A 27,827-nucleotide genomic window follows, 5' to 3' on the forward strand; every position below is an offset into this window, starting at 1 on the left:
GGTGCGTGTGCGTGTGCGTGTGTGTGTGTGTGGGCCACAGGGTTAACATCTTTCTGTAACGTCTGCTTTTTAAAAAAAAAAAAAAAAATCTTAAATAAATACAGGCACACACACGCACTTGCAAGTAAACGCACACACAGTTAGACACATTCTTGGCTCCGAGCAGACAGTCACACAATAGCTACTTCCTGAGGGTAGAGCTATTTAGCAAGAACATTTTGCTGGTGCGTGCGTGCGTGCGCGCGCATGTGCGCGTTTGGAGGGCCACGGAACGTTCCAGGAAGCGCACAGGATAGGATCAATAGATCGCCCACTCATCTTTCATTCCCTCCATCTGACTCAACGTTGGACATGTCGGGAGTTATCCTGCAGGGCTTGGTTATAACAAGAGAAAATTTCATTCTCTCCTACATCTTCCCTCCCTTTTTTTTTAATCGAGCCTCCCTTAAAGGGGAGCGCATAATTTTTTTTTATTTTTTATTTTTTTGTGCATGTGCATATGTGCGCTTCGACGCGTTTGCGCGGTGTATATGGCAAACTCTGGCCCCGTTGCATGTAAATTATGCGTGACATGTGAAGCTGCTGCTACCTTATATGGTGAGCACAGTATTTCAGTACAGTTGGATCCTGCCAAACATTCCGGGTCGCGGGAGGAGAGCCTGTGTGAGGGTGACTCTGTCTGCAGGAGTGTGTGTATGTGCGTGGCTGAGTGTTTTCATGCGTCTGACAAGAGGGGGAGTTACTGAGAGAGAGGAAGAAAGTTGGAGAAAGAACGAAAGAGGGGTAAGAAGAAAAAAGAGAGAGACGGGAGATCTAGTTAATAGAAGTATTTACTTTTTTTGATGGTTGGACTGGAGTGAAAGTAAGTGTTGTTGGGGTTTGTTTTTTTTTAACTTTGTAAAAGCTTTGGGGAGTTGATGGGATATTTAAATGTGATGGATTTCTTTCTCTCAGGAGTCGCGAAGGGGATCATTCCCAGATATATGCAGGGATTTTGCTTCTGCCGCAATCATATTTGACAAATTTGTTGTATTCAGATACAGTTATTTCTGTTTTATTGTACACGTTCACTCACTTTGTATCCGACAATGGCAGAACGTCAATTTGGAAAACATGAAAGTCTAAAAAAAAAACTTTTCAGCTCAAGCCGTCTTTCTCACTTCTTCCCTCTTTGTCCCTCTTCTTATGACCGCTACCCTCCTTACTCCCTCTCTCCCCCGGACCTCCTCTCCCTTGTGTGTCCGTGGTTGGGGCTGTTGAGACTTGGAGAGATTCGGGGGGTCGCCCCGAACAGTAGTGCGCACAAACACAAGCATGTACGCACACGCATGCAGGAGTGCGCAACGCGGCTCGACGTGTGGAGCATTGTGTTGTGGCGCTGCTGCAGCTGCAGGTCAGCTTCGTCTCAGAAGTGTTATAGAACATTAAACTTGTCGTATTTGTGTTTAAGATCATTTCTTTACACGGTAGATTACACATTTATTACAAAATGATGCTGCAGCCACATTTCAGTCCCTCTGAGGAACAGTTTGACGAGGCCAATGAAGACCCAACCTTCACTGACCAGAACTCCCAATTGGCTTCTACTCTCAGAAACATAATCTTCATCCTTACTTGACACTTGTCTATTTCCACTATTTTCATTTTGCAGATGATGCTTTGTATGCATCGCCACATATACCAGTATAGAGCTAACGACTGCATCCAAACACCACAATGGTGGGGGGGGACACACACCTGTGAGCAGACACCTTTGCATGGAGGTGTCTGTTTATTTCTCTGTTCTGTCAACACAAGCTTGACCTTGTTTCTTCATCCCAGTTGCTACAGCTCTTTCTTGCAGCCACAAAGCCTTAAACCCCCTCATTTCTGAAGCCAGACGGCCATAATATATAATAACACACTCCTGTCCCTATAGTCTCGGCCTCTCACTCACACACGTCTTTAGCAAACTGGCTGTGTTCGCTTTGGTATACAAATGATTAATGAAAATTATTAACAAAATGAAAATCATACAGATAAGTCGCGAAAATAACATCAGTCACTGGCAAAGAATGTTTGCATGAAAAACAGTAATAAAAAAGTTGAATGTGCGCCGTGCGGAAATGGAATCCTCCATTTGTTAAATTTGTTTTTAAAACAAGTAACATTTTGCAGTTTTCAGATATTTTATGTCTCACCAGATAAGGTGTACATGTACAGTATGTGTACATGCAGGTGCAAATTGAAGAGGAAAACTCAACATGTCATGAGTTTAGGGTAATTTTCTAATATGTATGTCCAAAGTGCCTATTAAGGAACTCTGCTTCCTTATTTTACAGAATGCAAACATGAATGTGAGGGAACAAGGCACTCATGAACATACATGCCAGCCATTATCCGACCGACTGTCCGCAGACTGCACTACATCCTCACACACACACACACACACACACAGTAGTATTGACATAGTCACACATTCGCCACAGTTTAAGAACACGCCGTGCCAGAACACACAGCGGTTTTTGTGTTTGTATAGGTTTGCTTTTGTGTGTCTGTGTGTGTGTGTGTGTGCATGCATAGCTTCGTCCAACTATGCTAAACAAGAGGTCTGATTGTCTCTGGAGGTTTTGCTCTCGGAGGAGTCAACAAGCATTGTTTGCTGTGAGCTTCTAGCTCCAAGAGTCACTTTCAGAATCACGTTATTTAATCTGATGACAAATAATCCAGTTAAACTAATAGTCCAGAGAAGATGATGACTTCATGCAGCTGATGTAAGGACGTTAAGAACAATACCAACTATGGTGGTGCTCTAGTAAGGAAGGCATGACTTTATGTTGTAACATGCTGAGCATGTGAGCTATTTTCCTCTGTGTATCAATCCAAACTAAAACATAAAGTAGAGATAAATATCATTCCTTCAAATCCTGAAAGTCATCCGAACTGACCTAAAATATCCCAACCTCAAAATAAAAGTCTGTGACCGACCCCCTCAATACAGTACAGTACATCTGTGTATCAATATGAAACAGACCAGGAGAGGGCAAAGGGAACGCGCTCACGTGTTCAGATATACTGGTGTGTACAAAAAGGTCAGCGAGGACAATATTGACATGCTATATCCTCAGCAAATGGACCTGCAGCAGCGAGGCTGGGGAGTGTTATGTTTCCCCTAGCCTTCTCTGCTGCGATGACCTGCCTCAGCACACTGTGACCCTGACTCAACCTCTGTCAGTGTGCTGAAACCCATCCCTAAACCGAACAGTGACAAACCCAAAGTGATGGATGCATCTTTCTCTGCATCCTCCATAGCTGATGCTCCTATAGAACAAGTAGCGTTCACTTAGTGTCCTTATATACCCCGCAAAGTGCTCTGAGGGTGCAATATGACTGCCCGACACTTGACCATCTCTCTCTCTCTCTCGCTCTGATTTGCATGCTGACAGCCCCTTTGTGTGTGTATATATGTGTGTTCCATGGCCTCTATAGGTGTGAAATATATTTAAAAGAGCGAAAAAAAAAAAATTTCCTCGCAAAAATTAATAAAGTACACATCACCTCCTCCTCCTTCTTCCTTCTCATTCTCCTCCTCCTCTACCTGTCCATAGGTATTAGTGTGTGTCTGAGTGGTTGGTTGTCTTTCGTCCGGCTCTGCGACGCACCAGCGGCATGTCCGTAGTGTACCCCCACCTCTCGCCTGTGGGTTCACTGAGATAGGCTCCAGCAACCCCCGTGACCCACGAAGCGAAAGATGTGGTAGAAAATGAATGAATAACTAACTAGTCGTATCTATGAGTGTTTTCCTCTACCTCCTCCTCCTCCTCCTCCTCCTCCTCCTTCTTCTTCTTCTTCTTCTTCTTCTTAGGAACATCTGGTGTCACAAAAATGTCCTATGCACTTTAGTTGATGATCAACTCACTTTTGCGAACTTCCTGATATAATGCACTAATTTTTAAATTGTATTTTCATTTTGTTTATTGGTTTTTAGTGTTTTCGAAGCACCTTAGTACTTTCATCTAATGAAAAATTGTAAAACGTTTGAATGTGATTGAAGTGTTTTTGCAAAAATCAAAGAAAAATCTTGTTCTTGTTCTTGTTCTTGTTCTTGTTCTTCTTCTTGTTCCTGTTCTTGTTCTTGTTCTTGTTCTTCTTCTTCTTCTTCTTCTTTTTCTTCTTCTTCTTCTTCTCTACTGCACATTATAAAACAAATGATTTGTAATGACAGAGTGGACGCCCCAGTAAGTCATGATCTGTGGTGTTAAGCAATGCTAAACTTGACACAGAATGCCACACCTTCCTCGTGGTTTTCTATAGAAGTTAGTCACATTGACAAGTTCAAAACCAGCCCTATGTGGCTGCACACAACTTTCTTTGATTACTCCATTCAATCAGTCAAGACATGCTTGAATAATAAAACATCTCTGTGTGTTCAAGAAAGCTGCACAGCTTGTTTCTGCGCTATCCATCACTCCACCATGCAGAACATTGTCAGGTATCATGCATAGTTTGTGCTTCCAGTGTAAGTTAATCCTGGTTTGGACATGTTCTTTTTTGCATGACCAGGAGAAAGTAAGAGACAGGCCTTTATTTTTTTTGGGATGTTGACATCTGATTCAGAAGGTGCCCTTCCTTTTCTGGCAACCATGTCATGTTTCAACCATGTGTCCTAAAACATGCTAGGAAACACACTTTCTCTCTCTTTCTCGCTCTCTCTGTCTCTCTTTCACCATCTTCCTTTCCTTCAGAGCGTCTGACCTTGCACCAGCTTTGTGAGACCTTGGCGTCTTTGGGAGTGCCGCTGAGGATGATGGAAGAGCACACAGGCAAGACAGTCGCAATGAGGGCACAAAGGCAGAGGTGTGAATGGACTCGGGTAGGACAGGCTGAACAGGGTGGCCAAAGCAGAGAAGGATTCGCTTGTTAAAAGCAGTACAAATTCTGTGGACAAGTAGATCATTTTAAACAGTTATGAAATGGATGTCTGGCGGAGAAAGGGCACTGCTAGTTAAATTGGAATTAGATAGAGGGAGTGGCATACTGACAAGAAAGACCATAGACATGAAGGAATCAATAGGGGAACAACGTCTGCATCCAGACATGATAGATCATAATGAGCACTCGTTATCACTGGGGCGCTGGCACACAGTATATGACATTGCCTTCGTCTTGTTGATACGTGTTCAGCTAATAGAAACAACACAAACCAATTAAACAGCCAGACAGAGTACAGGAGGTGTCAGCTTTTAACACATAATGCTACCAAATCCTCTAGTTTGAATGAAGACAGCCCCTGGCAACTTCAGTAGTAAATTAGTGTAACAGATGCCTCTATTCTCATGTTTAGATGGAGTTCAGACACAATCCTAATTTAACTGAACCCAGTTTATACTGAACAGTCCTTGTGTTGTTTTAAATTGCAGGTCGTAGGACAAACACAGTTATGCAAGATGATTAGATTTGACTGACCTTACCAATGTAAACAGAAAAGGAAAAAAATGGCACCTCATATGTTGGACCAGTTAGAGTATATTCCAAATAATATTCTAAGCTAATCAGCTGTGTCTGTGTGGCTGTGTGTGCCTGTGGGCGTGGGGGGTAGGGCAGTTGTGTTATAGTCATGCATGCACTCCAAAGGTCATTTGTAGCAGTAATGCTAGTTTTGCTATCGCAGGGGTCATCCAAGGTGATACTTGAACTTTCCTCTTTCACTCTCTCCGTTTCGGTAACACACGTCCACGTTGTTGGGTCATTGTGACCTGGGCTGCACCGCTGCAGAACTCTGATATTGCGTGTTGCAGTGCTGTAAAGTTAGCAGCCGTTTGTTGCGCTGCTGAAGGTGCGCATGCTGTTCTGGGAAAAACAATTTTACTAGACTAGGGTGTGGCGAGTTGCTCTGCCTGTGCGATAAGAGCAGAACGGGCCCCTGGGAGCCCAGTCAGTCAAGTTCCCCAGCAAACCACGTACAATGGATTAAACCAAAATAGAAACCGTTGGCACTATCACAGAAGCACTATAAAAACATAATCCATTATCCTTTCCTGGTGCGAATTTACAACGGACATAATAAACATTGGGTTCTTGCACGTATTCATCTGTATGAGGTCACTGCAGTATCGCCGTGATGGTGTTGGTTCTTTTTTATGTGGAAAAACTTGAGTTCATGCACATCATCTACATTATCTATCTGTCATTATGTTCCAAGGAGATTTTCCTTCTTCTTTGTAAGAATTTGGTGAGCTGAGTGATCAGTTTAGTCTGTCTCTTCTCTCTTCCTCTAAAAGCAGGTAGGTCAGCCTCCGTGTTGCTCCTCCCCCTGCTCTCACCTGGCGCTAAGCCCAGAATGTTGCTGCAACTCCGCTCACTCTCATTGGTCCTCACCCTCACACCGCTTCGCAAAAAGGCAAATGACTAACCTCTTCTCCCTCATGCCCTGCCTGCCCCAACTTCCCCTCTGCTTTCACTCTCTTCCTTTCTTTCGCCTCCACACTCACTCACGATGGCTGGCTTTGCTGCACTCGACCGTAAGTGTTACAGGATTCGATCAGACTTTCCAACAGTGACCAAAAGAGGTGGAAAGGTGTGAATGGCTGCTTTGTGCATTTGTATTCAGAGCGGAATGGTGGGTGTGTGCACACCGCGTGTGGTTGGAGCGTAGGGGGACCGGAAGTTTTATTTGCTGAAGCAGACAACCCCACATTTCTGACACGATGACATATTATTCTCTCCCAAGGTTGCAACTGTTAGCAGAATACTGGCGGTTCGAGTCTTCTGTCAAAGCAAATGAAAAAAACACGATTTAGCTCTCTGTTTAACTCCTGTCTATTTGTTTCTCCCCAGAGCAAGTGCCTTCCCTGATGTCTGCTGCAGCTTTGACCTGCTTCTACAGCTGAAGCTCAACCCCCCCCCTGCCTCGCTCACTTGCTACCACGGTAACTCGGATATAAGGAAGACAATCGGCTCCTCCTTCAAGCTGCACTCCGACCTGCACGTCTGTCCACCGCCATCACCATCCACTCCTCACAGCCAGGCTAGGGCCTCAGCTCTACTCACCTGAGGACCCCCATCCCCCAACCCTATTGCTGCCAACTGCTCTTGACCAGCTGGCCCACCTGGACTGCAGCAATCCAACACATCAGAAGGTCCATGCAGCATCTCACCCACCTTGCCTTTAACCTTTGCCTTTGACCCTCTAAGCCTCCATATGGTCTTCAGTGTCCTCAGCCTTCCTGTAGTGGGCTACACCCAGACTATCACCTTCGTTGCCTGCTGCATTGCACCAAACCAGAGGGCTCTTGATCTTGCCTGTCCATCTGTTTGCCTCCTTGGTTCATGAATGTTGTAGATGACACCGTGAGCAACAGCGAGAAAAGAGAGAAGTCAAGAGCGGCAACCTGGTTGCTAGGCTAAGTCGTCTCCTGGATATAAACTGGCTGACTGATCAGGACAGTTAATCAAAAACAATCACAGATATACATCGTCCTGCAACGTTTCACTGTGGAACAGTCCTCAGTCCTCTCAGTCAGTAGAGCTTCATTTTGTTTCATTTCATCGTTAATCAAAAACAGTGCAGACTTCAAAACAAAGAAACAAAGGAAACATTAACTGGTGGACTGAAGCACGAGAGGTCAGGTTGAGCTTGAGTTGATTTCAGCTTGAATACCTTTTTGCCAGCGTGTTGCCATGGCGTTGAACATGGCACACATCCGCGACACAAAGTGGCTTACGCTCGAGGTGTGTAGGGAGTTCCAGAGGGGCACATGTTCACGCTCCGACCAGGAGTGTAAGTTTGCCCATCCGGCCAAGAGCTGTCAAGTGGAGAATGGACGTGTCATCGCCTGCTTCGACTCACTCAAGGTAAGAAACGAGAACATGTGTTACTTATCTCCAAAATCTGTATTTTCCATAACATCCTCAAACAATCATGGCAAAGGCATCTACCAAGAATCTCCTATTTATTCAGGATTGATACAAGAGACACAGCAACAGCAGGTCGATTATAACATCAGTCAGCTTCATCACAGAAGGGTAAAAGTATACTTTATATCACGCAAGGTCAGTGTTGTCACGGTGGCCAAAAGGTCATTTTTCTTGCAGGGCAGTGAGGATGTACTTGTGTTTTCAAACCTCGCTGAACTGCAGTTCACTTCAGGAAACCAGGAAGGATGATTTAAGGTGTTTACATCTTCAGATATAAAGACTTTGAAAATCATAAAATCTACACGAATTATTAACCTTATCATTTAAAATGTATGCTCACGTTACAGATAAGAGTGTTTTTCATCTCGTAGCCAGTTTAGTGGGAAATAGTGAGCCACAAACTGGAAATAGTTATCAGCAGTCTGCATCATGCTAGTGTACCATCTGGTTCGGACATGTGCTTTCTCTCTGGCACCACCTATTTCTGGTCAGGTGACTGCAACATGTGATGAAGGGCACAGCAAAGAGGAGGTGGGGCTGCAGATTTTTTAGAATCAAGAAGCAGAAGTCAGACGTTTGTAACACAGCGTTGTGGATATGCAGAATTGTGACTGACATTTTTCCTGTTATTTCGAAAAGATTTTATTTGAGAGACAGGTTTACTTGTTGTGAGTCTCCCTGCAAGTGATAAAAGCATTGCTGTGGTCCACTTTGTGCACTGCATAGCAGATGAATAGACTGTCACATGTGCAGACTCATAGGATGCACTGAGCAGAACACGTTTCCACTGCTACAGAGGAACGAGGTGATAGCATCATCTCACTCAGTCAAACCACTTCCTGCGCAGAGGCCCACGGGTAGTTAGAGGCTCGTCTTTATATGCCTGTGTGTGTATTTTAGAGCAACATTGGGGGCAGATGTAGGGCAACGTATGCAGTAATTTTCCATTTTTAGGTGGCAGCAGGAAAGCAGAAAAGCAAACACATCCTTTTCTTTTTGTCTCACTATTTCACAATCTGTCTATCGTAACACAAGATCTCCAGAGAGGGGTGGATCTCAACCCAAACTTACCAGCATTGACACACACATTTTTTACTTCTGTCTTCGTTCTGCCCCTGCAGACATGGGTGGCTCGTGATTACTGGTGATGTACGAACAGAGTTAGGGTTAGGAAAAGGACGGAGTGTGTTAATCGACTCCCAGAACAGCGTTTACAGCCAGATGTGGACAGAAGAACATTGTAAAGCCTAAACTGAATTCTTCCCAGGTTTCCCCACAATTCACTTACGCCTGTGTGTTACACATGCGTCCTAGCAGTTGTCAGAATAACAAGTTAAATTAAATCATTCTTGTTTATCACATCTTGTGTCCGATGTTTAGAGTTGTGGCAACTATCCCAAGTAATGACTCCGTCATTTGCCCACTCTCCTGATCTATTGGGCCTGGTTTACGGGAAATATCAGGAAGCGTGGCAACTTTTCTATCAAAAAGGCAAACAAAACAAGAAAAACAAGCCATCGCAGGATTTTGCATGTTTTAAACAAAACCACAGATTAGCCAAACTTGGTGGGAAGAATCCAGCAGCTCTGTCAGGGTGAATTTGAAAGCAAATCTTGCAAGGGACAGACCGTAAAAGAGAAAGAATCATCTCGAAAAGTATTTACTACAGTTGTCAGAGAGATGCAGCTGAGTAAGATTTCCAGAAAGACTACAGTTTTTAAAAAAAAAATACTCTTGACAATACAGTGAAGCTTTTATACAGGCAGAAAAAGATCTCAGAATCATTCAAAATGCCGTTCTCACAAATGTAAAGTTCAGCTGGGAGAAATTTAGAGTCTTTTGAAAGGACCACGGGAGCTATTTTAGTACTTTGGACTCATTTTCCACTTGGACTTGTGTTTCGGGTGATGGGTGATACTTTTGTGAACTCTATGTCCCATTTTTTTTTTCCAGTGGTAATGAAAAGCAGAGCAGGTCTCTAAAAACCCACAGTGGAAACAACAGGAGAAAGCATGAAACAGAGAGCATAAGAAAGAGAGGACTCACAAAACACACACACACACACACACTGATGATGGTAAATAGACTTAAATATGGCGCTTTCCTCTCCTGAGTGCTCAACACACCTTTATGGTGTTTTTTCACCCATTCACACCCATTCACATCCATTCAAAGCAATAATGAGGAACGTGAAACAGAGCTTACTGTAAAAGGTATGCTGAGATATTGTCTATTAATCCATTCACGCAATCAAAAGCTGTTCGGGGTTTAGCATCTTGCCAAGAACATTGCGATACGCAGTTGGGGTTGAACCTACAACCGTCCGCTTGACGTGAAATCCTGAAACAACATCTTACTTCACTTTTATAGAGGTGGAGTGGGAAAAATAGGACAAGTTCTCAATTTAGATGTGCTACATGAAGCCACATTACTCTCCATTACTAACCAGCCCCCACCACACACACACACACACACACACACACACACACACACACACACACACACACACACACACACACACACACACGAACACGCACACACACACAGAGTGCCCTCATGGACACATGTGCACACTCTTTCTGCCAATGAGAGAAACAGTCTTCTTCTTTAGGTGTATAATTAGAACAGGTCTCACATGATCACCAGTGCATGGTGGAGCAGGTCACACCCAAACCCAGACATTTTACCCGAACAGTCTCTCTCTCTCTGTCTCTCTGTCTCTCTCTCTCTCTCTCTCTCTCTCTCTCTGTCTCTCTCGCTCTCTCTCTCTCTCTCTCTCTCTCTGTCTCTCTCTCTCACACACACACACACACACAAAAGCAAAAACAGTAAAAATGCAGGTTTTTTGTAGAAGTAATCAAATTTGAAAGATAGACCCTTAGGCAAGATAATCAATCAGAACCATCTAGGTTAAAAGAAAGACACGCGCGCGTGTGTGTGTGTGTGTGTGTGTGTGTGTGTGTGTGTGTGTGTGTGTGTGTGTGTGTGTGTGTGTGTGTGTGTGTGTGTGTGTGTGTGTGTGTGCCTGCTGCCTGTATATCTTCTCAGTGCAGCACAGACATCTCAGCTGTGACAAAGCAGAGTAAATATTTGGAAAAGGATAATGGCTGCAAGAACTCCCTAATTTAAAGGCCGCTGTTATGCAGCTTTTGTTCATTAATGATCACTGCCAAACTGTCAGGCCTGGATTCTAAATCTGTGAAAGTTATTCACATTCACAGCCACGTTTACGTCTGCTCCTTAACTTACGATGAAAGAGAGCGATACAAAATGTGTGTCGCTGAGCTGCACCATATCTGACACAAAGGGTTAACCACACAGTATGTGATGTGTCAAGGAAATAACCGACTTTCATCCCTCCACGGTTAATGCTTCACTAAAGCATTCCTAATCAGATTGGAGTGTATTAGTCAGGTCAGGTTGCAGAACCAAGGGAAGTAATGCCTGCCTCATCAGTCGATGCTGGAATGAGTGAAGTACAACAGTCTACACACTAAAAGATCAGCACACAGCTGCCCCGCCAAGCCCAAACGGTAAACTGCCCATACTGTACCGTCCTGTTCTCACTCTATCTGAGCTCTCTGTTCATTAGCTCACTTTTGGCTCCTTCTCCTCCTCCCCCTTCTGGTTGCTCCTTCTTCCTGATTTCCCATTCAGTCTGGTTTTTACCTCATTTGCATCGGGCCACACCCATCCTTGGCCCCTATGGCTCATGTTACACCCCTGGTATGACGGCGTGAGTTTAGGAGCTATGGCAACGGTAGTTGTAGCCTGGTGTGAACCCAAGAGAAGCAGCGGCTTCTTGTTTATTCGCCATGTCATAAAATGTGCTGCTAACCTTTTTACATGGAGGCCTGCTTTAACACACACACACACACACACACACACACACACACACACACACACACACACACACACACACATGAACGCAATGTTTGCACACAAGGTAGTCCTTGCACCCTGTCTACCTGCCAGACAGACACACCCACTGTCATGTCAGCGCTCTGAGAAAAATGACACAAAGGGCACAAATGTGCACATGTGTGTTGTATGTGCACAAGCTGTTGCAGCATATCCCTTTTTTGTTACCGCACCGTCCTGAGCCAAGATTACATTCCAGTCGAGCGGAGGGCGGGTAAATACTTCTCATTTATCTCCCTCCGTCTCAATCGCTGTCTGAGACTCGATCTGTCTTTCCTCTAATTTTACTGTCCTTATTTGGCATATTTTGACACAATGTTTATGGCCAGCACTTAAACACACACACATACACACACACACACGCACATACACACACACTGAATGGTGGTCGGCCAGACACACATGTGGGATTGATATTATCCGCGTTGCTAGTCGACACTGTTTTTATGATTTCAAACAAATTATCTAGCCAATCTCCAGGCGGTGAAACCAGCACATCATGCACTTTCATTGGGTGCAGGAATGTCATTTGGAGTGCAGAAGGCTAATGTGTGTTTGGATTCGCTGTCACAAACTGTGCAGCACTGAAAAGTTGAGTGCATGCAGAGGCTAATAAAAACTACCGCAAGGACACAAAACAGCTATTTAATTACATTTATTTTATCCAATCCTGATTCAAATCTTTTTTTTTTTTTTTATGTTTTGAGAAAGATTTGTTGTGTTTGCAGTACTTGACATAACAGATAAAACTGTTTGAACAGATCAGTGTCACCCACAGATACAATTTAAATAGACTTTTAATCTGCCCAAAACAATGGGTGTGCAATCCTCGCGTTTCACTGGCCACTCATTAAAACGTGCACGCCCAAAAGAAAACACTTGATGGGGGAAAAAAATGGACAGGAACACCCGTGTGCTGTTTTCAGGATGTTCATCACACATGTGATCACAAATGTTGCCCGGGATCCATCTGGGTTCCTCCTCTCTGCAGTTGATGAATGGTGTCTCCATCCTAATTGGATTTCTACGGGTGCATCCACAATCAAAATTCTCCCCTTTAAAATTAAACAGGCAACTGTTCAGTCACCCGTAGGATTCAGTTTTTGCAAGCTGCCATCCGTGTGGTTATGCTCAACCTTCTCTGATGGCTCAGGTTTAACTAGATGATTGCTGAGTCACATTGCAGGTGCTTTTATTTTATAAGTGGGGTGCGTCTCTTGATGTTCATGATTTCGTCCTTGAGAGATTTTGTGGTTGGACCGGATTGGTCCGAGCCAAAATGCGCATAGAGACATTCTGTAGTCCATTCATTCCTTCGCTGTCAGATCAGTGCATCTTCTCTGTGAGCTTATGTGACGGAAAACCGGCCACAACAGCTTGTCTTTTCTTCTCAGTGTCAGCCGTCACTGTCCCTCGGTCACACCGCCGACCCCACCCCCCACCCCTTCCATGACACCACTGATACAAAGATGACTTCTCAAGCCGGCTCTGCCTGTGTTCAACAGACACACATTCCATATATCACACAGCCCAAAGATTGGTTTGTTCCATCACTCACCCCAATAGTGACATTAAAGACACAACTGCATGATGTAAAATTGCATATAAGGGTACTGTTGATGTCACTTAGTTTGTTTTACTGGGATCAAACCTCATCCTGTCTTGTATATGCATATAAAAGTTTTATGCCATCTACTTTTGCATAGACATAGGTACCCTTATAATACTCATGACACAGGAATTTATAGATAGAATTTATTGGTGGCTTCGCTCCTCGGCTTGAAAATGTTCCTGCCTTCAGCATTTTTAACCCCTGAGCAACCAAATATGCTCAAACCCACAATATTAATTTGGCTGTTCTGCAAAAATGTACGTCTGGACGCTGATCAATTGAACTGTAAATATTGTCGTTGATCAGAGATGTGAAAGCTAAATCTACATATAATTTTACGGACAGAATATATGACACGTAGCAGGTGGGATCATATTTCAGAGATTTAATTCAGACATTTAAACATTCATTTAACAAATAAAATTAGCAGAGAAAACAAGTGTTTCAGTTTGCACTGCAGTCAGAAAACTATTTGAATTAAGAAGTACTGCATATAAATATATTGTACTTTATTTTTTATAATAAATAATATAAAAATGTGCTTTGATATTATATAAATTACAGGAATTGTAAGTTCAAACGTCCTGCAAGAGGAATTAAAGGTAGAACAAGATTAAAAAATGTAAAATACTGTAGTTTTAAATTTCATGTGTTAATGTGTTTTATAACTGACCTGACTTGTCTCTGAATTACTATCACTGCATGGGGTCCGACTGAAATGTGAGGGAAACTAATTTAAATACAGCTTTTTCCTCTTTCATTTACAAATCCAACCCTGCACTCATGCATCCTCTCCCAGGGGACATGAGTGAGGAGCCTAAAGGCACCGCTCTCTCAACACCCTTTCATACCGCCGCTCCCTGTTGCCAGTTGTTTAGCTGGTTGTGTATCTCGTACATCAAAATGATATTCTATGGTTTTGTGATGTGACATTTTGCATAAACACAAAGGAGAGGGAAAGTCAGCAGCAGACGCAGTATCCTCGCAAATTATGTCTCAATTCTGGATAGTCGAGATCCGTCATGTGTAGTTTTTCTGTGACCTGACACAGCGGCACCATGTGAGGTCCAATTAGTGTTAGCCTGATTAGCTTCATGTGACACACAGAGACTGCTGGAGTCTCTGTTTGCACTCCCTGATATACTGCAATGCATGCTTGGCATAGTATGTATGTATGTACAGTACAGTATGTATGTATGGACTGGACTGGATTGAATTGTTGGATTAAATTGTAGTTACAGGCATTTGTTACATCTGCATTCAGATTGGTTGTGTAGAATTCAAATTGTTGTGAGTAAAATAATATGACTAAAGAGTTAATGATTTTTAAAAAAACTTTTAAATAAGCTTTCTGGAATAGAAAATAATCCGTGTGAGTAATTCCACCCATAGCTTTTTCTTGTTTTATGATTGAGCGTCACCTGACAGAATTTGTTTTACTTTTCATGTGAGAAGAAACTCTAATAATTACGAGACAAAAATCACTTGTGACACTGTGGTAAAGGAGACAGAAAGGGATGGTGAATGTATCCCTTTAATTCCCTGAAGATATTTGCACACAGAAACAGGATTAGGCCAGTTAACAGTGGGATTAGAGCTGTTGATAGCATTAGAGACTTTGGGATCAAATTGCCATTATACGTGCCAGATTAAATCCGTTAAACCATATTAATCATCTGCACCGGTGGTTATGACTTGACTTATTACTTTAGGAATCATTTGTATTTCTTCTGTTTCCATGGTTACAAGTTGAATTGAGGCTCATGTTGTGTCTGAGATGAGGGTTTAAAACTCTTTTAAGTATTTGTTTTACATGGAAATCTATTTGTGCCTGTCTCCCCGTGTGCTGCCTTTTGATATCTGACAATCATAAAAAATTGAAATTTAAGCATTAATTTTGCAGATTTTTAATGGGTAATTATGCAATGCAATTTTTCTCTGTCCATGGAGGGGGGACATTGAGTTTTTCTTGCTTGTTAGTTTGGACATAATTTCTTACACTGACACATTAAATCTGTAACAATGTGGATCTGATGGCGGCAGTAAGTTTATCTCTGAAGATAAGGTTCTGGTTTGAAGTTTCAAGAAACGGTTTGCTATGCTTGTAATCAGAAGAGATGAAAACAAACATTTTAAATGTTTCACATTGTTAGTGTGAATACATCTTTAACATGGGGAATAAAAAATATCTTGGTGAATGATGTAGTTGGTCTTTAGCCGGAAATATCTTTTCTGAGAAGAGCAAAGGTGCTAGATGTCTACCACGAGTATCGCATGTCACCAGATTAATCACCTTTCCAGATTTTAAACGGCTCATCAAGATAAACTGCAGCCGTTGATTTTCAACCTGTGAGGATAACAGCCTCACATCTTCACTCATTTCAGAAACAACAGCGCCGTGATTGACGTCATGCTGGTACCGTAACCTCGTGATTTCTGTGCGGCGATTCGTCATTCATTCATGCAGTTCAGAGAAGATAAAACGACTGTTCCCCTGTCACCTCACGTACAAACTTGTGACTTTCATAATGCGCCGCTGCTCAAATCAATATCAATGTGATTGTTCTGTTACTGTAAAGGAAAAACTAGCATGCTGAAAGTCATATGAAAGAAAACCCTGTTTGTGTAAAAAGAGATAGCAAGATAGAGACGAGTCGGTGGTGGTGGGCAGCAGCGTGTCAGAGGGAAACAGAGAGGTCTAAGTTTGGATCCAGACCCCATGTGTACGTGACATCTGACCTGGGGCATTTCTTAGAACCAACACTCACAAGTCTCTGTATGTGTGTGTGTGTGTGTGTGTGTGTGTGTGTGTGTGTGTGTGTGTGTGTGTGTGTGTGTGTGTGTGTGTCAGTCGAGGCTCATCATCTTGCACAGCATTTTCTTTAAAGTTTACAGTAAAGCTTTAAAACCTACTGATATTTTCCATCCTTGCAAACATCACGTATCTGACTAACCCCATTGCTCTCTGCTTCTAGCCCATAATCCTCTTCTCTTCGTCATTGTTCGGCAGTAATGCGTCACAGGGGGCATATTGCATCTACAGTGTTATCGTAGATTAACACCACCCCCATCATATCTCTATTAGCTCCACTAATCACATCAGCTCTCTGTGTATCACTGTGTCCATCTACTCCCTGCAGAGACACACGTATGTAATCCCAAGGGTGTGAATACATGTTTACAGCGAGATGCAAAAATGCCGGAAATCCCAGCTATTGCTGCAGCACACAAGCGAGGACAAAAATAAAAATGCCTTTATCTTTACCACCATATCATATATTCTCCATTTTTGGTCTTCTGTGCTGCAATGTAAATATGCTAATGACTGCCCTCAACAGCGCTTTACCATGTAGGATGGTCTGTAATGGATATGTTTTATGTTTTGTGTCATATCTGAGAGCACAGTAGACAAAGAGACCAACCGCTGGGCCCGGCCCTTTGAGCCTCTGCTGCCGTCCAGCTAAACAAAGCTTCATTCACAGCGAGTGTGAGGAGAAAGGGCTCTCATCTGTGTGTTTAAACAGAAGTCAGTGGAATGCAGGGCAGCGATCAGCGATACGTCACACCAGAACCCCCCCCAGGCCCGATGTCACCACGGCAGACGTTTAACCTGAAATATATATACTGTGTGTGTGTGTGTGTGTGTGTGTGTGTGTGTGTGTGTGTGTGTGTGTGTGTGTGTGTGTGTGTGTGTGTGTATACTGTATATTTGTCAAGTCCAAGACATAAAACAGATGTGCAGTTCAGTAGCTGTTATGAAATGTAACAAAAACTATTTTCCAACTCCTTAATTCCTGAGAATTTCTGTAAATGTCTTTTCCACAGTTCAAGTTCTTAAGAAATTGAGATTTTGTTTGACGCAATGATCAGAAAGAGACATTTAACAGGAAAGAGAAACCATTTTTTCATTCTAGTTTAATCCTTGGACATTATTTTACCTCAGTGGGCCTCTTTAAGTTACACACAAAAAAATGATTGGAAGGATTGGTTTTCCGTTGAATTAATAAAAAAATTGGATTAAAAAAACTAAATATTAAATTAAACCGATCACAAACCGATCATTGTCACATTCGGCGGATCAAAAAAGTCTGTATCTATCTAATTGAAATTATCATCCTCTAATAATAATGATGATTATGATGATTTAGAGGCCAGCTTCTCTTCGCTTGTCCTGTTTCACCGTTCCTCTCTCACACACGTGTGCATGAACACGTCTTGCTCCGTGCTTCATCTCGTCTCTTCAATGGGATGGGATGCAGCCCCACCCGGGATTCTTTACACATTGGTTCATTGTTTCTTTTAATCCAATAGAGTCACAAAAGCAGGGCGTGTGTTCAGGAGTGAGTCAAAAGAGAGAACAATCAGGGTGGGACACTTTATTCCAACCTCTCATTAATCAGGCTGCACAGTAGCCTGTGTGGTTATTGTTTCCCTATTCGACTTGGCAAGACTGACCTCACCAAGAAAACACCTCAACTAATAATAAAAAAAAACACTCTGGGCTGAACTTACATGAAGCCTAGGGGCGCTGATGTTCTTCTACAGGACAAGAGGCGAACAACAACTCTCTTTTTACTTTGAGGCTGGCCACGTAGAGTATTTGTTGTACTTTTACAATTTGTAGTACTTTCTTTTATTTTACAAAACAAACTTTGAATCAATTGAACGGTATTCTATTGATTCCGTATTCTGTCTTGGATAAACTGATCAAGAGTAACCCTTTTCATGCACCAACAACTAGTATCTGAGAGATATTACACCTGATTGATTTCATTCATTTGATCTCATTGATTTGTGGCGCTTTGATAAATCAGCATCATTGGAGCAAATCGACTGAAAAGCTTGTTTTTAACATCTCTAGGATGCGGTCCTGATGAAACCGAAGTCTGATTCTGATGCTGCTTTTTTTCCTCAACATTTAGCCGAAGGAAGGAAAGGTGACAAATCAGGCAATTATGACAATTACATTCTCTTCGGGTATTTTCTCGCTGTGCCACGAAGGCTGTGATTTCAACTCTTTGTTATTGCTGTAATGAGGCAACGCTGCATCAGTACTGAGACAAAAAAAAACCCCCAAAAAACAAGAAATGTTGAAGATGATCATTCTTCTCCTGTGACAATCATCATATTTGTTGACAATGGCTATATTTGCTACACGGATATAGAAAGGAATGGGACAAAGAGGGGCACTGACTGGCCGTACTCTAGCTGTTGGGGTATCAGGATCTGCTGTATCTGCAGCCGTCGCTCCGAAGCATTCCTGTATGTGCCAGCGGTGGGGGAGATTCCAGGAAATCACTGTGTTGTTAAGGCAGGAATTTCTGTTGCTTGGTTGCTGTGGACACCGTCTCTAGCTTCTCCTCAAGGCCGCTGCTGTCACAGTAACAGCCACACACACACACACGATGCGAGAGGGACGGAGTTCTTTACTTTCACCTGCTTTCTGTCCACTTTTCGTCTCATCCATTCTCTCTCTCTCTCTCTCTCTCTCTCTCTCTCTCTCTCTGTGATGGACGAGGAATTATTAAAGATAGCTCCTAAAAGAAAAATCACTGGCAAAAGAATGAATAAAGCGAAGAAAATTGCTAAAGAAACACCTGAGACGCCTCCTGATACGAGTAGCTCTGAGATCCAAAGAGACAACAGTTTGAAAGAAGCCGTAACAAAGAAAATATGATTTGCAAAAGATTTTTAAAAAAATTCCTGCAAGACACAGAAGTTTTGGGGCCCAAAGTAGAAACATGTTTCTGGATAGCATCCATTTTATTTTTTTTAAAATCCAGAAGGAAGTGACAAACCTGTTTTTTACGAGCAAAGACTGAATACTGAAGAAACAAATGACAAAAGTAAAATGCGTGACTGTAGAGAACCGTTAGTTGTTTTTTGAAATTTGTCTGATTTTTTTTAAAACATCTTTTTTTTTTTTAGTTTAATAAATGTTAAAAGCTTATAACTTTTAAACATCTATAGATGTGTTCTTTGTTCAGGAAACACATAGCACTGTTGAAAATTCCACCATTTTTGTTTTTGAGGTGTGAATTCCTTTTTTGTGTCATCACCTTGTAATTGGGCTTTTATGAATAAACGTGATTTTAAAAAATCAATTCAAACCCCCCCCCCATCCCCCCTTCTCTCTCTCTCTCTCCCTCTGTCTGTCTCTGACACACACACACACACACACAGACACACAATTTCTCTCTGTCCCTCTCAGGCTGCCTGATGTTTAATTTTCTGGAACTCTATCATTACTATCAGACAAAAATAAAAAATTCCTTTGCATGATTTGACATAAAGCTAAAACATAATTAGCGCCGCTGCAGCTCTGATTCCAGAGGTTTGACGGGTGGGGTCATATGGGGCAAGCTCAATATGATCCGCCATGCCAAATCCCTCTACACATACACTCCAACTCACGTAATGCAAACACACACCATCCCTTGCACATTCTCACCCTGCCCCTTGCCGCATACCATTGTTGCTCTCTGGATGAGGGTTATTAAACCTGCTTTCAACTACACACACGCATACGTGCGCTCACCCACACACACACACACACACACACACACACACACACACACACACACACACACACTTCTCGGTGTTGTCAGTGTCAGAATTCCGCTGAATGCCAGCTCAGCTAAAGCAGACATTTATCATCAGGCTGTAAATATTCCCTTCTGTTGAATTATACCTAGTCAGTTAGCAGTCCCACTAAAGTCATTTTTAAATGTATTGTGGTGTATTTTGTGCGTACTTGTGTGAACTTGTAGTCTAAATTTTTAATCCATATCTATAGCCATACATTACAGCCTCTGAATTATTCAGACTATTTGACATTTTCTGAGCTTTAGAAGTCAGACATGACAAGATATCCTGATATACGACATCTTACGTCCTCAGTTATAAACGTGTCGCCGTCCCAGTGTCACAGAAATTGTGACACACGGCAAGAATATAACATAAACCACTTGGAATCATTTGTTAAAAAAGAAATCCAGTGAGACCTGGAGATAAGCGACTCCAGACGAGTGGATTACCCCCCACCATCAACACCCCCAACATTGAAGCATCCCCCTCCTTTAACCGTGCACCTGTCTGGCGCTCCAGTGTCAGTGAAAGTGAAGGAGATGGGAAAGAAGAGTGAAGTCATGACTGGGTATAGAGCTGAATCCCAGTGGGGTGGGGGGGTGGGGGGGCAGCTCTGTCATCGAAGGAAAGCACAACCTGCCACAGTCAGCTCAGCTGTGACTGAGACTGAAAGCAAATACAAGACCCTCTTAAACAGCCAGCTCTTGTGTGTTTGCTGGAAACATACGTACCCTGTTACGTGAACCCGATCCAAACTTATGTACATTAATGTCAATGTAGCCTGACCAGAGAACGGGGTGCGATGCACTGGTTTCACTCCAATCAGAAGGCATGAAGCGATCCCTATCTTAGATAATGATTCAGACTCTCTGATGTGTGACCTCAGGATAACTGCGGACACAATATACGTTGCTTAGGCGAGTTGATGGTATTTATAGCTTCAGTCAGGCATGCAGCCAAGCTAAGCTGGACCTCAAGACCTCCTGGGGCTGGCAGATACGCACATGCACAAACGCACATCGACACGGATAGCGCCTGCTGGGCTGACAGGAATAGCAAGTTGTTAAAAATTAGTGACTCAGGCCGGACCTGATATTGAGCTCACTATAAACAAGGTAGCATTCTTTCATGGGGCATTCACAGTCAATCAAATCGAGACCGCATATCCATAAATACCGGCGATTGCGCCATTTTGGACGTTGCAGCAGAAAAATCTTTTGATTCATTAATGTGCATTTTATAAATATCAATTATGATTTATTTATGTCATAGATTGAAAGAGTGGCATTTAAAACCCCCATAGAGAATCTTTGAGACAACAATGCTAGCATCAGCATGCTAATGTGCATACAATGACAATGACAGCGTGTGGATGTTCAGCAGGCATGTCTATGAATATATTCTCATTGTGCTCAAAGTACAACTGATGCACAGAGGTATTGGACAAAGTGAGAAATGAAAGGAGCACAGCTGTCGCGGTTCACACTGATTGTGTATAGTGATCTATATCTGTGGAGTCATTTCACTTAAAGCCACAAATGCCCCAACTCATGGTTACCCCAGAGGAAAGGTCAGCTAAATGTCACGGATGTTTCACTGATCCATGTATTAACCACCCAGATATTTCAGTTTGGGCCAAAGTCTGGACAAAAGTATTCACCGGATGGATTTCCAACTTCAGTCCAACCCACGTCTCACTTTTGTGTGTGTGTGTGTCCCCCCCCCCTTTCAGGGCCGTTGTTCCAGGGAAAACTGCAAGTACCTGCACCCCCCTCCCCACCTAAAGACGCAGCTTGAGATCAACGGCAGGAACAACCTGATCCAGCAGAAGAATATGGCCATGCTCGCACAGCAGATGCAGCTTGCCAACGCCATGATTCCTGGCACACAACTATCACCTATGGTGAGAGGACACACACACACACACACACATATGAACACACCACAGCTACTGCCCCACGGTGAGACCGCATACGTGTAAAAGGCTCACATATCTGCAGCTCCTTCGTTATCCGTGTGGCTCTTTTTTTACCTGTCTTCCATTAGTGCCTCTCTTTTCCCATACCAGCTCACAGTTTGTGGTTTATTTGCTTGTGCCATCCACAGTCATGTCACCACTTTGCTTTTATTTTGCTCTCGTCCAGCCCATGTTCTCGGTGACGCCAGGACTGGCCACCAACGCCAGCGCAGCAGCAGCTGCAGCCGCTGCCTTTAATCCTTACCTGAGCCCTGTGTCACCAGGCCTGATGCCCCCAGAGATCCTGCCCAGCACCCCCGTCCTCATGGCCTCCAGTCCCACCGTCAGCCAAGTCCCCAACGCTGCTGCTGCTGCAGCCCAGAAACTGCTGAGAACAGACAGACTTGAGGTAAAGTGCAAATGCATGAATAGTACCTGATTTTCATTCTACACAGGACACATTGTCTAGTCCAGATTTGTCTCCTCTCTAGGAGAGTTCCCTTCTCTCTCTTAGCGCGGAGTTCAACCACTAGCTGCCATAAAGGGCCCTTAAAGTGTTATTTTACCTAGAGGACTAACAAGTTTATGACTATCCATAAACTATTTCTGAACCTGAACTGCGCTATAATAATAGCAGATACCATTGTGCAAAGTCAAAACTGATTCAAAGGAAATAAGAGCGAGGTCATTATAGGTTCATAAACTGTAATATTTTATCCGATTGAGTGCTTTGAGTCATTTTTTAATTTAGTGCTGTTTACCATCCTGATGAACACACTCTCACTTCATCCACCTTGTCTAATTTAGGCACAAGTATTTTCATACTTTGTGCTTCTGAAAAGCTCCATTAGACATCTACCGGAGATGGTCAGCGTTTAAACATGAATATTTATGATTATGTAGAAAGATCAGCAATGATTTGGGTATCAGGAGGAGAGTGGAAGAAAAACCCCTGGCAGCGATTCATGCAGATCTATGGATGTTACTGTCAGCAGATAAATAGTTGTGTCTTCCTCGTCTCATGTGACTGGTGGTATAAACACAATATCAGCCTTTGGTGTCTTATTTCTCCAGATGAAAGGTGCTGCAATGAAAATACGGGAATATCTCAATAATCACCTTTTTTTTTCTTTTTTTGTTCCACAAGAATGAAAAGAATCAAAAATACAGTGCAAAAAAAAATAAGGAACGTCATCACAAAGCGGCGTGGAGGAGTTGTTGTGGAATCGGTTTCCTCGTTTAAGTGGCCGCAGGGAAATGAGAACTATAAATGCAACTGTTACCTTTACTATCGCTATGGAGCAGCCGTTTATCACTGCTGACACACAGACCGGAGGAGAAGCAGAGGGGATATAAGATAAGAAACACTCGACGATCACACTGCCTCGGCTTTGAAAGAAGGTGCTGCCCTCTGGTGCCTCATCTGCAGATTTAAGAACATCATCTGAGACTCTCATGTGTCAGTCCTCTAGAAAGGAAAGCGTTAGATTAAAGGATTATTTCACTACATCCTACCTACAACTGGAATTGTACTTTGTTTGCAGGAATTTTCACTCCTCTTTTCTGTCACTTCTTGTCTTCCCCTTTTTTTTCCAGGTATGTCGGGAATATCAGAGAGGAAACTGCTCCCGGGGGGAGAACGACTGCCGCTTCGCCCACCCCGCCGACAGCACCATGATCGACACCAATGACAACACCGTCACCGTGTGCATGGACTACATCAAGGGCCGGTGCTCCAGGGAAAAGTGCAAGTACTTCCATCCACCGGCCCATCTGCAGGCCAAAATAAAAGCTACCCAGCACCAGGTGAACCAGGCCACCGCCGCTGCAGCCATGGTGAGCAGTCCGTTCAAGCACGGCCACATTCATATCCCTGTTACAGCTCATTTTAAGGAAGCTGTCTTGTATGACTTCATCCATGCAGGACAGTGAAGTGTAAAATGTGTTGTGGCTCTTGCTCATGTTCTCTCTCTTGGGTTTGATTCACGTAACTGTTTCAGGTCCACTTTAAGCCATGTGAAATTTCAATGGTCTGCAAAGTTGATTTTTGAATGAAAGTGATGCAGGATGATATGAAGAAAGGCTCAGACAATGATTCATTATTCTGCATTTTAGTTTGTTCTTTTTCTTGATATATATATATATTTTTTTTTTAAAAAGCCAAGTTCCTTGTTTATCTGACCTCAGAAAACTACGTCAGTTCTCTCTCTCTATCTCTCATGGACACATCTCTCTGTGACACTATTGTCTCTGTCCTTCCTGTCTGGCGCTTCTCCTCCTTTATCATTACTTTAAAAGTTAAAGGATCCGTTTTACTCCCGGTAACAACATCTTAGTTGCAGTGCAGCCACTCTGTCGATGGCAGTCTTCTTTTCTTCTTGCTCTGATAGACTCAAAGCGTGAATCATTGTAATGTGACTGACTATGATTTGCACTGTGAAACAGAAACCAGTGAATTTTTGCTTCCATAGCTTTTCCTTTCCGATGCGATAACTGAAACCCTCTTTAAAGTAACAATATTCTCACCGCTATATTCATCCATCTTTGTGTGACAGTGTAACTAATTTAGATAGATAGCTATCATTGAATATTGATCATTAACTGTGTAGCAGTAGAGCTAGCGTCCACACTGTGCATGCCTTAGTCCTGTTATCCCCTTGTATATTGCATTCCAATGATTTGTTTTTTATTTGTTTTTGTTTTTTCTCACCTATACCCAAACTGCACTGCTGCCCCATGATGCACCTCTGCTTGCTGGTTTATGTTAATGCGCTTGAACCCCATTGGCCCATTGCCATCATGTGCTCGCTGCCTGCTAATTAAGACTCAGTCGGCTGTCAAATCACTGAAGCGACCCCTCGACGCAACCTTTGACCTGGTACTATGACCTTTCACCTTTTAGCTTGGCATGTGGCTTTGTCGTAGAGCTGTGTTTTAACCAGATACCTCGCTATTTTTGTTGTCAGTGCAATGTCTGTCTTTTTCCTCCTGTTGATCTGTCATTACTGCCTGTATTGAAATGATGGTGGCTTTCATGGGCTAACTTTGCATCCAAAACCAAACGACTTTCATGAAGTAGAACCAACCCTCTCTCCCCCCCCGAACATGGATTCAGATGTGGAATTTTGGAATTTTATGATTGGATGAAGGAGCCACAACCATTTCAACACCTACAGCATATCTAACACAGGGCTAGGGCTAGGGAAGTAGCGCTTCTGTAACGGTGGGATGGCTTACATGTCTGACGTCTTAAGTGTTCAGTGTCGTGGAGCAGCTCAATCAAATGTGTGCATGTATGTGGTACTAGTGCATGTCAGATGGATAAGAGTGGGGCTAAGAGGAACAAACCATACAGCTAGACTGATCCCACCAGAACAGATGAATACAGTTCAAACGATTGTTCACTCCGACGTCGGATCTTGTCACAGACATTCTGACCTCAAGAGTGACCTCATTCCAAGAAGCAAACCCACACTCTTAGCATTCCACGGTGAAAACACTGACTCTGGGAGAGGGCTTTTTATCCGACTCGAATCCCTTGGCCTGAGATCATTCTTGACGTTTGTCTGAGAGTGAACCATCACTTAAACATGGCTTACAGTTTATCATGGAGCTAGCAGTGCAGCCTCCCTTTTCTCTGTGCTTCCTACCTTTTCCACCTCTTGTCGACAGCGTTATTTTTTTTTACAGTTAATGCTTGTTTATGTTGCATTTAGCCAGCGCTATAAGATGACAACTACAGTATAATAATAATAATAATAATAATAATCCAAATGAGCTTCCTGATGAAATAAAGGATATATGAATGCTTGTTAGCCAGTAACTCTAGTAGGCACCATGCTCCTGCTTGTGTATTACTTGTCAGACTGCTGCTTGCTTGCTACTGATGATATGATGATATTGTTGATGTTGTTGTTGTTGTTGTTGTACACACAAGGATGTAAGTGATGCTTTTTATATGATGTTCTCTAACATATGTACCCTTTTTGTTTTCTTTCTGTTTTTGTTTTTTTCTTGTTGTTGTTGTTTTTGCCTCTCTCCACGCACCTCTCTCTCTTCACACCCCTATCTTTTTTTTATTTTCCTCCTCACTCACCTCCCTCCTACTGGCTGGGCAGGGCATCGCCCCTAGTGTCATGGCTCCCCTGCCCAAGCGGGCAGCCCTGGAAAAGGCCAACGGGGCCTCTGCCATGTTTAATACCGGCATGCTCCAGTACCAACAGGCCCTGGCCAGCATGCAGTTTCAGCAGCAGGCTGCTTTCCTCCCATCAGGTATGACTCTAAGAGCAGCCGCCCAGTGGATGCCTGGATCAGTCTAACCTGACTCTTGCTTACCTGGCGTTAGTCGGAGTACTCGACTGTAGAACAGGGTAGTTATGGGGACTTCACAAAGGTATTCAAAAGAGCCAGTGATTTGTTGAAGGTCAAATGTTTTGAACCTCAAACTTGGTTTTATTTTAACAGAAAATGTGATGACAGATGTTTCCAGATGACCTTTTCTGTCACAACCAAGTCATTACACAGTAATTGAGACTAAATCAACACGAAAAACTGTTGACAGAAAAGGAGGAAAAAAATAAAATAAAAACTTAGTCAAATAGGAGCAAAAATATTCTGGAGTTGTTGTTTTTTTTTTCTAAATTACAAACCTCGTATTCTGGGTTTTGCTTGGGGGTGGAACGCTCAGCCAGGTGTGTGTGTGCGTGTGTGTGTGTGTGTGCGTGTGTGTGTGTGTGTGTGTGTGTGGGGTGGCGGGGGGTGAGGAATTAGTCGCAACGCCGGAAAACTTAACAACCATTTAGGACCTTCAAAGTTGAGTAGAAGATGCTTAGAAGTACTGCAGACAAAGCGATCTCAAACTCACCCAGCTAAAATCGCTTCAACGGGTGTGCGCATTATGCTTCATATGGCATTGCATGGCCGCTAGTTGTAATAAATGGGATGAAATCTATTTGTATCTGCCTACTAATTGCCTAAATAATGCTCCACATGGCCGTGGATGCTTGTAAGAGAGGGAACACATTTACTTGCCCATGTGACCGTGAGGTGACAGCTAGTATTTTGATGATAAACCCTGGGTTGCTGAGGCACAGGCTTGGGCTGCGATGAATGGGCTGGATGGGTTGGTTAAAAGTATCTCACACTTCCGATTGGCTTCTCTACGCGATCTTCTGTTCATTTCTGTCTAGAGAGTGTAAACAATGTCCAACTGGATAGCTCCGATCATAACTGCATTATCGCTTTTGTATTACTCATTCACATGCATTGCACTTCAGGCAAAACTTCACATTCACTCTCTCATTTAATTAACAGACTTCCTCATGAGTTCACCACTTCGCCTTATCAAATCATTGATGACTTTGTCCTAGAGATATTAACCTTTTTTTTCCCACCTTATCTCTCCCATAACTCTAACGAAAACCTTGTGATGGGCTGTTTTGATTTCTCCTCCCTATCCAATCCACTTCCTGTTGCACTGCATGATGGGCAGGCTCAATATTGTGCATGACACCTGCAGCCAGCGTTGGTAGGTTCCAGCTTTCCTTCTCCTGTAATCTGTGAAATCATGTTTGTGACTTGCACATCATCAAAGTCAAAACATCGAGTGAAATAGTACTGTGTAGTGTTTCTAATGTGATTTCCATTGAGATCCATGTGAACTGGGATTCAGCGTTTTACACAGGGAGTCATTGTTTTGAATGTGTGAAGAAAAACTTATTTTAATTTGACACATAAGAAAGAGTCCACAAAAGGAAAGACAAACATTGCATCATTTGAATATTGTTTATGACCTGTACGAGAGTTGTTGTTATTGACAGTATGGATACAAGTGATTTTATTTGTAAGTGACCT

The 27,827-nt window shown here is 42.9% G+C and overlaps 1 protein-coding gene across 18 annotated transcripts in view; it reads left to right on the top strand.

Annotated features, from left to right (window-relative positions):
• Positions 1 to 27,827, top strand: part of mbnl1 (muscleblind-like splicing regulator 1) — a 39,652-nt gene that overhangs the window by 4,816 nt on the left and 7,009 nt on the right. For 4 of the 18 annotated variants that reach the window (XM_068340151.1, XM_068340154.1, XM_068340143.1 and 1 more), the window contains exons 2-8: positions 6,817 to 7,833; positions 21,750 to 21,920; positions 22,162 to 22,383; positions 23,571 to 23,810; positions 24,799 to 24,852; positions 26,093 to 26,246; positions 27,466 to 27,501. In XM_068340151.1, coding sequence (XP_068196252.1) covers positions 7,660 to 7,833; positions 21,750 to 21,920; positions 22,162 to 22,383; positions 23,571 to 23,810; positions 24,799 to 24,852; positions 26,093 to 26,246; positions 27,466 to 27,501 — 1,051 coding nt within the window. In that variant the 5' untranslated portion in view covers positions 6,817 to 7,659. The other 14 variants (XM_068340153.1, XM_068340156.1, XM_068340157.1 and 11 more) reach the window with 10 other exon arrangements.

Source organism: Antennarius striatus, chromosome 18, assembly GCF_040054535.1.
Source record: "Antennarius striatus isolate MH-2024 chromosome 18, ASM4005453v1, whole genome shotgun sequence".
NCBI classification, from domain to species: Eukaryota; Metazoa; Chordata; class Actinopteri; order Lophiiformes; family Antennariidae; genus Antennarius; species Antennarius striatus.